Below are 12179 nucleotides of genomic sequence, written 5' to 3'. Positions count from 1 at the left end.
AATCCCTGCATATGTCACAGCTCATGCCACAGATGATGGGCACATCTCAACAGACTTTGAGCCTAAAGTCTATTCCAGCCGTGCTAGTGAATGCACTTTCCAGGTGCAAGGCCGTCCTCAGGCCTGCCCTCTTTAGATATGGGCTCTCTGATGCGAGAAATGCCCCTTTAGCCTCCCTATTCTTAGCCATCTCAAAAACCCACCAAATCATCTAACTGTTGTCTCCAGCAGCAGGAAAGCCATTCTGACAAAAGACAGGGAAATCTAAAAGCAGAAGGCTGCCAATTTCCATTCTAAAGCACCCCACACCCACCCAACAAATTTCCATGGGACATGAAAAGAACACCAGCTCTCAACCTCAGAAAGGACACCTTTCCACATATTTATTTCTGGTTTAATCTCAATTGTCAGGAAATGGTCACAAGTATAAATGAAAAATCTCTTCTTTCACTCTCTCTCCATCTTCTACTCTGTGGGATACTGTCCGTCCGGGTGTTTCTGAACTCAAAGAAATCCCCCAGGTATTAAGCAAATGTCTATACCAAGGCCCTCATACTAGTGAGTGAAAGGTTTCCACCTTCTCTCTGTATAGTTGATGGAATGAGTTTGCCAGGATGTGGAAAGGAACTTCGACGTTCTCCATCTCCTTCTGTAAAGAGAGAAGAGAGGTTATGAAAGATGGATGGGAGGAAGCATTAAATTATTTCAGCTTCTAACTGCTCAATAAAAACACCCACATTTATACTGGGAGTCGATTAAATGATAAAGAAATGTAACAGAGCCCCCAAAAGAGAAGACACCCACTTCCACAGATGGAGAAAGACTCACCACTGATGTCTCACAGTATTGCAGGCCCTGGATCTCAGCCCACTCCTCTGCCCGTTTCTGCTCCACAGCTCGTCGACCAATCAAGTCTGTTTTATTCCCCACTAAAACACCTACAGAAAATGTGAAACAAAGGAAAAGAAAAAAGAAAAACTGAATTGATAGCACTGGTGGGGGAGTTAGAAAATGGGAGGAAAAAAACTGGATTGCTAGGCTACGGCTCATTAGATAAGGTACTAGTAAAGACAGTAAGGGAATCACCTAGAATATGCACTTCTCTGGTCTATCCTACTCTCAGACTGGTTGAATTGGAGGAAGCCATGCCTGGCTTGGATTTAAAATAATGCTTTACGCCACATCTCAACGAGAAGAGATGCTGCCACAACATAAGAATCAATGCAAAGAATCTCACCATCTCCTACCTGGAAGGTGCATTCCAAGGGTCCGTGCCCTCAGCCTTTCCAGCCATTTGGCACAGTTGCTGAAAGACTGTTCATTGGTGACATCATATATAATACATAAGGCATTGGGCTGCTCCCACTGTACATCAAGAGAGAGATACTGTTAGCTAATGAAATTAATGTGGTCAATGGCCAATAAATCCCCAGAAAAGTGTCTGTATGGGATATACATTCCAGGGCAGAAATAAAACGAGTCTGATATAATGGGACCTCACACTTAATTAATTGACCCCAGGCTTCAAAATTAGATCATACAATGGAAAGGCCCCTAATGTATAGGGACCGGGACACACTTGCTGGAGTGTGAGAAGTCAAGAATAACTCTATGTCTCATTTTAAGGTGGAGTCTCTGGGGAACAGAAAGATCAGTATGAAGGCAAAAATCTGTTACATTACAATTGGTGAAATGGAAGTTCTTCTAAAAGCTTGAATACCCCCTCCTCCCCCAAGACATCTGCATAGCTATCTCAGTTTAGTATTCCCATTTCTTTGTAAAAACCAAAGGAACTTCCTTTGGGATCCTACCTTTCTTCCCTAGAAAAGATTCCCTAGATTACTGTTCTAAGTTTCAGAACAGGGGTCAGAGGCAACTGAGACCTATTTCTCCTCCTCCCACTCAGACCAAGGCTTGCTGCATCTGCCAGACTGGGTAGTTCAGATCCTTTTTACAGCAAAGGCACTTTTAGGAACCAGAAGACTATTACATGATACTTGCCAGTTTCTCCATCATCTCAGAAAATAGTTCTTTGCCCGCTGAGTCAAAAATGAAGAGCTCCTGAAAGCAGAAAGGAGGTTTGTGTGGAAGACCATGCAAAGAGGATCTAGGACTTATAGTGGATCACAAACAGAATGAGCCAGTAGTGTGATTCATTTCCAAAAAATGCTAATACCACTCTAGGTTGCATTAACAGGAGTGCTGTCCCTAAGACACAGGCAATAGTTGTCGCACTTTACTTGGCACTGTGAGGCCTCAGCTGGAGTACTGCATCCAGAGAAGAGCAACAAAGATGATCACAGGTTTAAAAAACCTGATTACAAGGAAAGATTAAAAAAACTGGGCATGTTTAGTCTTGAGAAAAGAAGACTAAGGGGGGACCTAATAACTGTCTTCAAATATGTTAAAGACAGCTAGAAAGAGGATGGCAATCAATTGTTCTCCATGTTCATTGAACGTAGGATGAGAAGTAATGGCCTTAATTAGCTGTAAGGGAGATTTAGGTTAAATATTAGGAAAAACTTTCTAACTACAAGGGTTGTAAGATCCTCATCATTGGAGTTTTTAAGAATAGGTTGGACAAATGCCTGTCAAGAATAGTCTAGATTAATGTGGTCCTGCCACAGCACAGGGGACTGAACTTGATAACCTCCTAAGGTCCCTTCCAGCCCTGTATTTCTATGATTCTATGTGGCTTGAGAGGTGAACATTTGAAGCTGTCACACTTGCTTCTTGTTCAACCACATCAAAGTAGCCTCATGCTTTCTTGGCTGAGCTCACAGTCTCCAAAATGCACTTAGCCCAGAGGGCAAGTGCAAAGCAGTAGCTGGATTTCCTACAGAAACAGTGAAAAGATCTACCCCGCAGTGCACCAGGAACAATCTCTGCTCCAAGCACCAATTAGATTAGTGGAACAAGAGACTGGGATGCTAATCTGAGTATATTTATAGCTTAATGGTAGTGCAGAGCATTAACACATAGGATTCTGCACAGCGCACCCAATCTTCATTGTCCTAGGGAAGGATATCTGAGTATCCTACAGGAGCCTATCTAGATTGGTAAGAGCTTCAGTTTAAGAGCTGGTGCAGCTGAATATGTAAACATGTATGTTTTTAAAATATGATCCTATATATGTCTGTTAGTCTCTAAAGTGCCACAGGAGTACTCGTTTTTAAAAACAAATTATCACTGGAAAATCAGCTATTGTACATAATTACTTTTATTATTTGTATTATCTTAGAGCAGTGGTCCCCAACCTTTTGGGGCTGCCGGGCGCAGTGCTGCACATGCGCTGCGCGCCCGGGGTGCAAGAATGGCTTGGGCCGGCCCTGGTCACTTGGTGGGTGCACATAAATGCCCCGGCAGGTGCCATGGTGTCTGCGGGCATCACGTTGGGGACCACTGTCATAGAGCATGAGCATGATCAGGTTTCCTGATGCAAGTTAATCAAGTAAACTTCTGGTGAATCCATCCAAGGCAATGAGACATATCAGACAGACACATAATGATTGGACTTTGTGCACTGAAGAGCTCCTTCTGCTTCTATTTGTGATATAGAAGGACTCACCACGCTATCACTTGTCTCTGGAACAGATACAGTCTTCACCAACAGTTCCACGCCTGTCGTCTGTCAAGCAGAATCAAGAAAACATTAATCAGCAGGGCTTGTTATTGTGTCCATTACACACAATATTCTGGAGTGAAGTAATCCTCTTAGATCACCAGAATCCTACCAATCTGAGATTGTGGAGAACCATCTTCAAAGTAACAATTTTTAAAGTCCTACTGACAAACTATTTTACATATTGTATGTGGTGGTACGGAAACCATGTTAGTCCTAGAATATTAAACAGAGAGTGGGTGAGGAAATATCTTCTATGGGACCAATTGCTGTCGGTGAGAGAAAGCTTTCGAGCTTATACAGAGCTTTTCTTCAAGACCCTGTCTCTATACATTTTCTTAAGGTCAAAAATACTGACCTTGTCTCTCTAAATTTTCTTAAAGTAAAAAATACTCTCAACCCCTAGAGACTTGCTCATGTGGGGACAGGCAATGGAAAAGAACTAGTCTCTAGAGATTTGCTCACATACCAGGACATTAGTTGACAACTTTGGATCTAGAGCTGGGTCAAGACTCACTGCTTGGTTGCTCCAAAACGTCTCCCTGAATCTTCTGTACTGACCATGTGATCTTTCATAGGTGCTATGCTACAGCTGGCACATGGAATTCTAACGTCCTTTTTTGTGCCTCTTCCACGTTTTATTTTACTTTCTCTCCCCCACCCCCACCCAGCCCCTCTTGAGTGTCTATTTCTCTTCTTCAGTTTTCCTTTTGGTCTTTATTTGAATGTATAATACATATGACAGGACTTATTTTTCATCCTGCTTCTGTACATCCTTCATCATTAATGTTTTTCACATGGAAGGGATGCAGACTGCATCCTCTTCCACTTAGAATGTTTTTTTTAGATTTCAATAGCTTGGGGCCATAGAGCATATCTTCATGTTTGTACAGTGAAGAACATACATTCTACACTCAGATATTCTGTTTGGAGTAGGGATGTAATAGTATAGTTGATTAACCTATTAACTGATCAGCAAAAGCTTAAAGATTAATGCTATAGACTACCTGCATTTCCCCTCCACCTGTTGCCAATACATTTTTTAGCAGGTTAGTCAGCAGCCCATCTCAGTCCCAGCTTGCACTGGGTCCTGGACCTTCCCCCACTGTGGCTCTGCATTTAAAGTGTATTAGGAGCCAAGTGGGCAGGCAGCCAGGCTCAAGTACCAGATTGTGCCAGGTTCGGGAGCTCAGACCCCTCCCCCCGGATAGGTGCTGCCCCGGGACTATAGAATAGTCGACTAACCAATAAGAATCCATGAGGTTAATCAACTATTCAATTAACCGATATTTAACATCCCTAGTTTGGAGTAAACAGTTTCCTCCTGTAGCAAACCCTTTTCACTTTGAGCTCCATGAAAATGGAAAATTGTCTAGGGCCACACAAGCTCGTGAAGATTCTGATATAGAAGGAAACGGTCACAATTAATTTACTCTGTTAAGCTTTGAAGTCAACTCCCTATATACATGGAAACCTACTGTGATGCTAGTCAGTTTATTTTTACTACCTGGTATATATAAGTATTTTGACAGAAAACCCTATAAAACTTTAATGCATCAGTGTAAAGGCCAGTCTATAGCTAAAACCAACCTCAATAATTCAGCCGGTCCTAAAATTTCCTGTTCCTCACTCATGGATTTTTAGAGAGGTCACCCAATAGCAAAGCAAGCCTGCTGTCCTCCCTCAGTACATGTCCTCATCATACAAAGCTTACCAGTGTGTAGTTTTTCTGGAAATGAGCTCCATCACTGCAAAACATCTGGGTCAGGGCAGTCTTCCCCACTGCTGAGTCACCTGCATGACCAAAGGACATGACCAACCATGGCTTACAATCTGATTTCAGCTCCCCTCAATCCTGTTCCCACCAAATTCCAAAAAGAGCTTTTTGTTATCTGCATTTAAAATTTAACCAGTATCAGTCACTACAGTCAAAACATCTAAGAAAAATCAATAAGACAATTGTCTAAGTGGTGAAATGAGTGTTGCTATTGCATGTGCAGTGCTGGCTTTAGGTGTCTGCAATGTCCATGGCCAAGAGGCACCCTAAACATCAAGACAGGGTTGCCATTTATTCTAAAATTCACAGGTCGGCTCTGTGTCCTTTCTAGCACGGAGAATTAAAGTTTCCCAAACTTATTTTGGTCCTCAGGCATATTTCAGTGTGAAGAATAAAACTGGAATAAAAGGGGAGAGAGGTCTGGATATGAAAACATCCTCTCTCAAGATTATAAATCTCCCAAAATCCAAGTGTGTTTTGTTTGGAGGAAGCAGGTTATTCATGCTGCAGGAGAATTGTAATAGGCTGGTAGTGTTCTCTTATAAACCCTTCCCCAATTAGCAGGTATTTTGCTTGGTAACAGACACTAAGCAACTCCGGCTGCAGATGACCTATTAGCTCCACCCTGAACATAATGGAAGTGTAAACTATGAGTGTCACTCTCTAGAAAAAAAGGAACTCCTGATTCATCACCATACAGGAGAAAAGCCTGGTACAGGGACAGTAGAGAGATGGCTTGTGTCTCCTCTATTCTGGAGCTGCCAGGGGCTTGTTTGGCTCTGATGAGCATGGCTTATCCCATAGGGCTGTCCTAATTTAGGCTCCTGCTGCAATAGTCCCTGTGGGCTATTGCAGTAGCACTGAATTGCTGGTCTTAAAAATGCACACACAGGCCACTCCCTGGAATATGCATTACATTGGGCCCTGTTGTGAAGCTGGTGTGCTTATGCATACTTTCCAGCTCCTTTGTGCTGGCCTGTCCAGAACAAAGGGTTTAGCGGTCAAGAGAGTAATTCCTCACAAACTATCTAGGTTGAACAGTCCATATGCAAGGATCCTAGGAAGCAACCAAGCCTACAATTAACATTTTGTGTTATTATTTTGAACCCAGGAAGGGGGTACATTTTGATCCTATCATAGGATGGGTACATTGCATTTTGAGGTAGAGTGGGAATGCTATACAGAAGTCTGGAGCGGGACGGGTGTTCCAGATAACGACTCCCGCTCACAGAATCACAGGCCAAATTTAGGCCTGCTGTAACTATATTTAATACTAGTAGCTGAAAGTCTATATTATTGCATAGGTATAATTCGTAAAGTCAAGTGTGTAAAAAGCTGAAAATAGGGGCCCTTATTTCATAAGCTGTGCTGCAATGGTGCCGTTTGTACATGTTTGTACCCACAGCTGCTCCACCTTGTTATCCCAAGTAGCTGTTACTTCCACTTCTCTGATCAGCTGTCACATTTGGGCTGCCATGGAACCTTTTAATTCCAACATTCCTCCTGGTTCTCAGTGCTGGCTGAACCTGGTGACATTCTGAAGAAGAGCTCTCAATCATGCTTGTCGCTAGTTCCTTTGCTTCACACCGACTCAACAGACATTCTAGGCTTCAGAGTCACAATCCTGTTACAGAGATAGCATCTAGAGATAGAGATCCTATTTACACAGGGGCTGAATGGGGCCAAAATATTAAGGTGGAAATGCCCTGTTTGGTCATCTAGTTCACAACAACTTCTTAAGGAAGTACAGGAACCAATAAAGTTTGGGAGCCACTGATCTAGTTCAGCCTTGACAGATTAGGGATTGTTTCCTACAATATGTTCTCTAGTGTTCCGTCCTCTAGTGCACTGTTTCCCTGGGGAGGCTATTGTACAATTTAATATACCATTACCTCCATGTTTCATGACACAATGCTTCTTCACATACTTCCTCAAATTAAAGGAAGTTTTTTGGTTCCAATTTTTGGTGCAAATTTTTGCTTTCTTCTTTCACACTGAATGCCCCATTAGTGAGACAAGGTAGGTGAGATAACATCTTTTATTGTATGAGATTCTGTTGGTGAGAGACAAGCTTTCAAGCTTATGCAGAGGAGCTATCGGTATGCTCAAAAGCTTGTCTGTCTCACACGGGTCTTGGTTGACACAGTTCTTACGAAAAATTAAGCCTGAACTTACTGCAACTGGAAAAGTAAGCTATGTACATTGATTTGTTGCTCTGGCCTTTGAGTATTAATTCTATTTCATGTATTGAAACAGGATTATTGGATTGCTTAGCAGTAGTGTTGGGAAAATAAATTGTTTTGTAAGGGTATAAAAGGAACAGAATTTGCCCCAATAAAAAATTACCTCACCCATCTTGTCTTGCTAATATCCTAGGACCAACACCGCTACAACAACACTGCATGCCCCATTAGTGATGCTCTTCTCTTCCCTTACTCCATTCTTTCCCCAATCCATCATTATAATTATTACAGCATTATAATTTTTATTATTGCTAGTTTTTTTCTTTTAGTTTGGTCCTATTCTTCCACCATTGCTCCTCACACTATTCCTAATGTTAATAATTCCATTGCCCTCCTGCACCTTCTCCATTTCTCTAAAAACAAAATATTGTTTGCACCTTCTTTAAATACATTAATTTCAGCCTAACTAATGCCGTATCTTTAATCTTCCCTTTTTTCTTAACAACTAGCTCACACAACAATACTCTTGACTGTAAATCGTGCCTGGAGATAACAAAGGAATCATTGTCCACTGCATAGTTAACATAGTTTTTCTGCTAACGGAAGATTTTTTTTTCTCTTTTTCATTCTTGACCTCAGTGCATCTCTCACCAGTGTGATCCACTCTCTCTCCTCCAGATGAGTAGGTACACGACTTTCTTCTACCCACCTAATTGCATTCCCCCCTTTATTTTGTGGCTCTCTTCAGTATGAAGATTCTTCCCCTTTGGTGCTTACTGAATCAAACAGGGAAGTAAGAATCTTTTCTAGTTTTATCTAGTGTCTTTCACAGTGTAATTTGGGGAAGCATAGGGGATGTCACGTTACAGACAGGTCACTGCTGCACCCAAGGGGGGTGTTTGCCCCAAAAGTTGGTACAAAGGGGCCATGTGAGATGTCAAATGAGAGCGTATGTTCTACTGATTCTGTATATGCTATTCGTGTACTTGTATTATATCTGTATATGGAGTTATAAACATGTACTCTGTAGGGATGCTGGAAAATTCTCTGTCTGTGGCTGAGCAATGGGGAAGGAATGCTTAGCTATGCTAACTAGCAAGGAGACAATGAAACTCTAGGTGCCAATACACACCTCAGGAATGTGACTGATATCTGTAAACCAGCCAGGGCAGAAGGGCTGCCAGCATGGGACACAGGGATAGGTCGTTGGACCATGTGACCTTCTCTGGCCAGGAAGATGCCGGGGCAGTATACAAATGCCTTGTGGCACCCTCCAGCTGGTCTTGAGTTCAGCTCCTGATCCCAGATGCAGCCTTGCAGGGAACAACAAGCTGAGAAGAACTGTGGACCTGTCCTGACATAGGATGTACACCAGAGACTTTTAAGATAGCAGTTTATAACACCTCTGCTAAGAGCCTGTATTGAGAACTGGGTGATTCGATGCATGTAATGTATTTTCTTTAACAACCTTACTCTCATGCTTTTCTTTCTTTTTTTAATAAACCTTTAGATTTTAGATTCTAAAGGATTGGCTCCGCGTAATCTTGTCGGTAAGACCCAGAGTGTAACTTGATCTGGGAACTGTGGCTGGTTTCTTGGGACCAGAAGAACCTGTTCAGGGTAGATGAGATTGGGTTCTAAAACCCCTCACCTGTGTGTTAGGCCCGGGGATGATTAGGACACTGGAAGAGCTGGGGTGTCAGAGGGGTTTTGCTAGTGAGGCTTCTGGCTGGCCAGATTGGCAGCTGAAGTGGTCGGTGAAACTGGTTTGTGACCTGTTTGTAAGATCTCCAATCTGGGGCTCTAAGGTGTTCTGAGTTTTGAGCACTTTGCCACACAGGGGAGGACAGGGTTGCGGGTTCAAGACCTGCCTTCACTGGGTCAAGATGGCCAAAACCTGTAAGCGCTTTTGCGGAAAAGTGTCCGTGCCAATCTAGACGCTCTTTTCTGAAAATGCTTTTAATGGAAAACTTTTCCGTTAAAAGCATTTCCGGAAAATCATGCCAGTCTAGACGTAGCCTTCCTGTTTACTGAATCAAACAGGGAAGTAAGAATATTTCATTTTACCTGCTGCCTTTCACAATGTAAACCTCAGATGGTACAGAATTTGCCCTCCATGCATGGTCCTGTTGCCCTGATTGGAGCTGTCTCCTTCCCAAAGACAGAAGTAGAACTATACCTATGCTTTTCAGTTATCTTTACATTTGATGTCTTGCTACTATTGTTTGATGGCATTCAAGTGTACATACTTCACAACTCCTTAACAGTGTCTTGGCCAAACCTGCAGCTTTATCTCTGGTTCTTTCAGGTAATCTTGTGCTTCTCTTGAGCAAGAAGAGCCTCTCCTCAGACACATCTGCCTTTCTCTTATTTTCACACTTGACTAACACCATACTTCCCCCCGCCTCGTTGTTTGTAATCATCTTTATTTCACACATACTTTTTCTTTCAGCACAAAAGGGAATGTGCCAGTCTATTTCATGAAACTGGGCTTGGCTCTTCATTCTGTTTCTCTCACCCTTCCTGTCATATCATCTTTCCATTGTTGTGAAGAGAGTGGTCTTTGATCCTGTATCTTTTTCACTGGCTTGCATCATATTTCCTAGCTCATCTGGATACATATTTCCTCATCTGTACCTCTTAGTTTGTTACCCTTTGCTTTTTATACATCTGTATTCACTAGAATACTATTGCTGTGAGGCATGGGTGACGACTCTATGGGTGTTCCAGGGCTGATAGACAGACCCCTGATCAGCTCCTTCCCCATCTCCCAGCTCCTTCTGCCCATCCTGATCAGCTATCGCATGGCATGCAAGAAGTACTGGAAGGGGGAGGCATGAGAGCCGTGTGTGCTCAGGGAAAGGGGGCAGAACAGGACCAGGAGAAGTGGGAAGGGCAAAGCAAGGGCAGAACCTTTGAGGACAGGGTGTGGGCAGGGTCTGGGGTGCAGCAAGGATCAAGCCCCCCCCTTAGCACATTAGAAAGTGGATTCCTCTGGAATGAAGGTCGCTCTACAAAATGAAGCAGCGTGGCGGGGGCAGGGCGCCGGGGGGGATCAGGAAAGGGCAGCGGGCGGATGTTTAAAGCACTGGCCCCTTGGGGGCATTACTGAATCCCTCCGCTGGCCCATCCGTGGGGGTCAGGCCCCGCCCAGCGCCCCGGGGGCTCCAGCCCCGCGTAGTTTGCAGCGCCAGAGTCGCTGGGGCTCGCGCCGCTCTTCTTCCGCCCCAGCGAGCGAGCCCAGAGGCGCGCGGGGCGCAGCGCGGGCAGTCGAGGCGCGAGGACGAGCTCACCTGCCAGGATGCACTTGGCGGCGAGTTTCACCATGGTCCGGCTGCCGCGAGCCCTGCCCGAGGGGAGGGGTTAGGGCCTCAGTGGGGGAGGTGGGTTAGAAGGGGATGAGCGGGGGGGGGGGGTGGCTATTCGAACTCGGACCACATCGGAGGCTCCACAGCCCTGGCCCCGCTCCTGGTGCTGCCCTAGCAACCCCCCGCCCCCTCAGCCAGTCACCGCCCTCCTTGGCGCCGCCCGCTTCTGCGACAGGCGATTGGCTGGCGGTGCTGCCCATCCCACCGGCCGCTCGGGTGGCTATTGAGTCCCCTTTCCATTTGGCTCCGCCTTGTGGGACGGATGCCTCCTCGAATACTCTGAGGCCATTGGTTCAGGGATGTACTGCTTATTGGTACGCGTGTCTGCCAATCAAAGGCCCCGCCCAATGCGAGCGGTTAAGCGGCCTGAGCTGAAGCCGGGGATGAAGTCATCAACGCTGCAATTCTGGGTCAGTGCGCGTGCGCCTGATGCTGTTTCTACCCAGCAACTAATGACATTCCAAGGACCCTGTTTTTAATTGGACAGACCACGGTGGCCCGTACCATCTCTAGGCGGAATTATTCCATGGGGAGAGTTAGGGAAAAAAAAGATGGACCAGAAAGTTTTACCAATAGGTGGGGTCATGTCCTGGTAGAGTTCTGGGGGAAAGAGCGGGGGTGAGATAAAGAACTGTGACGGCTTGAGCCCTTCGGTACATAATGGGCTCTTCCACAAAGCGCGTTCGCTAAACGTTAGCGTAACTGGAGTTTTCTGCGCATGCGCACGATACTTTCCCACCGTCTCGCTCCCTCCCGGTTCTGTTTGCTCGTGGGCCTGCGCGTGCGTCCCTTGGTCCCTTGGCTTGTTCAGCTGGCTCTTGGGCTGCGCTGCGTGTGTGACTGTGTTGCAGCCCCGGTGCATTATTGCCGCGACAGCCCCCTCCTCCTGCAAGCTGTTAGGTGGCGGGGGCACAGTAGAGCCCACATCATTAGGTAACCAGGGCCCGATTAAGGTTATGAGGGGCCTGAGTGTGAATTACATATTACAAGGAACTGTGAAGCAGTCAGACGTGTATGCACTTATTTGCATATTCATTATGTAAAATTAGCAAGTTTATAAACTCATATGACTAAATTCTTGAAACCAAATTTTTACCCTAGTTTTAACTGTGGCAAAGCCATGAACGATATAATCATAACTCAAAAGACTTGACGATTTCATTCTTGATGCTCAAGAGGGACAAAGCACTGAAATACTCATAGATCAGAAGACAATTTCAACCCCTGTT

The 12179-nt window shown here is 44.7% G+C and overlaps 1 protein-coding gene across 1 annotated transcript; it reads right to left on the bottom strand.

Moving 5' to 3' along the window:
• Positions 1-368: 368 nt before the first annotated feature.
• Positions 369-11034, bottom strand: IFT27 (intraflagellar transport 27). Its single transcript, XM_075937736.1, has 7 exons — positions 10876-11034; positions 5337-5416; positions 3569-3628; positions 2002-2061; positions 1248-1365; positions 829-938; positions 369-649 (listed from the first exon to the last, which is right to left on the bottom strand). Exons 1-7 carry the CDS (start codon positions 10907-10909, stop codon positions 551-553), a joined length of 561 nt encoding a protein of 186 aa, XP_075793851.1. The 5' UTR covers positions 10910-11034; the 3' UTR covers positions 369-550.
• Positions 11035-12179: the final 1145 nt, after the last annotated feature.

The sequence above is a fragment of the Pelodiscus sinensis genome, chromosome 1 (genome assembly GCF_049634645.1).
Source record: "Pelodiscus sinensis isolate JC-2024 chromosome 1, ASM4963464v1, whole genome shotgun sequence".
Classification (NCBI taxonomy): domain Eukaryota; kingdom Metazoa; phylum Chordata; order Testudines; family Trionychidae; genus Pelodiscus; species Pelodiscus sinensis.
Note: the sequence above shows the minus strand (reverse complement) of the source record. Positions and strands in the feature narration are given on the sequence as shown.

Coding starts and splice junctions, on each gene's coding strand:
- IFT27 (XM_075937736.1), bottom strand. CDS start 10,909: ATGGTGAAACTCGCCGCCAAGTGCATCCTGGCAG. Junction 3,629..5,336: donor TCCAGAAAAACTACACACTG/GTAAGCTTTGTA, acceptor TCTGCTTGACAG/ACGACAGGCGTGGAACTGTT. Junction 939..1,247: donor CCTTGGAATGCACCTTCCAG/GTAGGAGATGGT, acceptor CATTTTCTGTAG/GTGTTTTAGTGGGGAATAAA.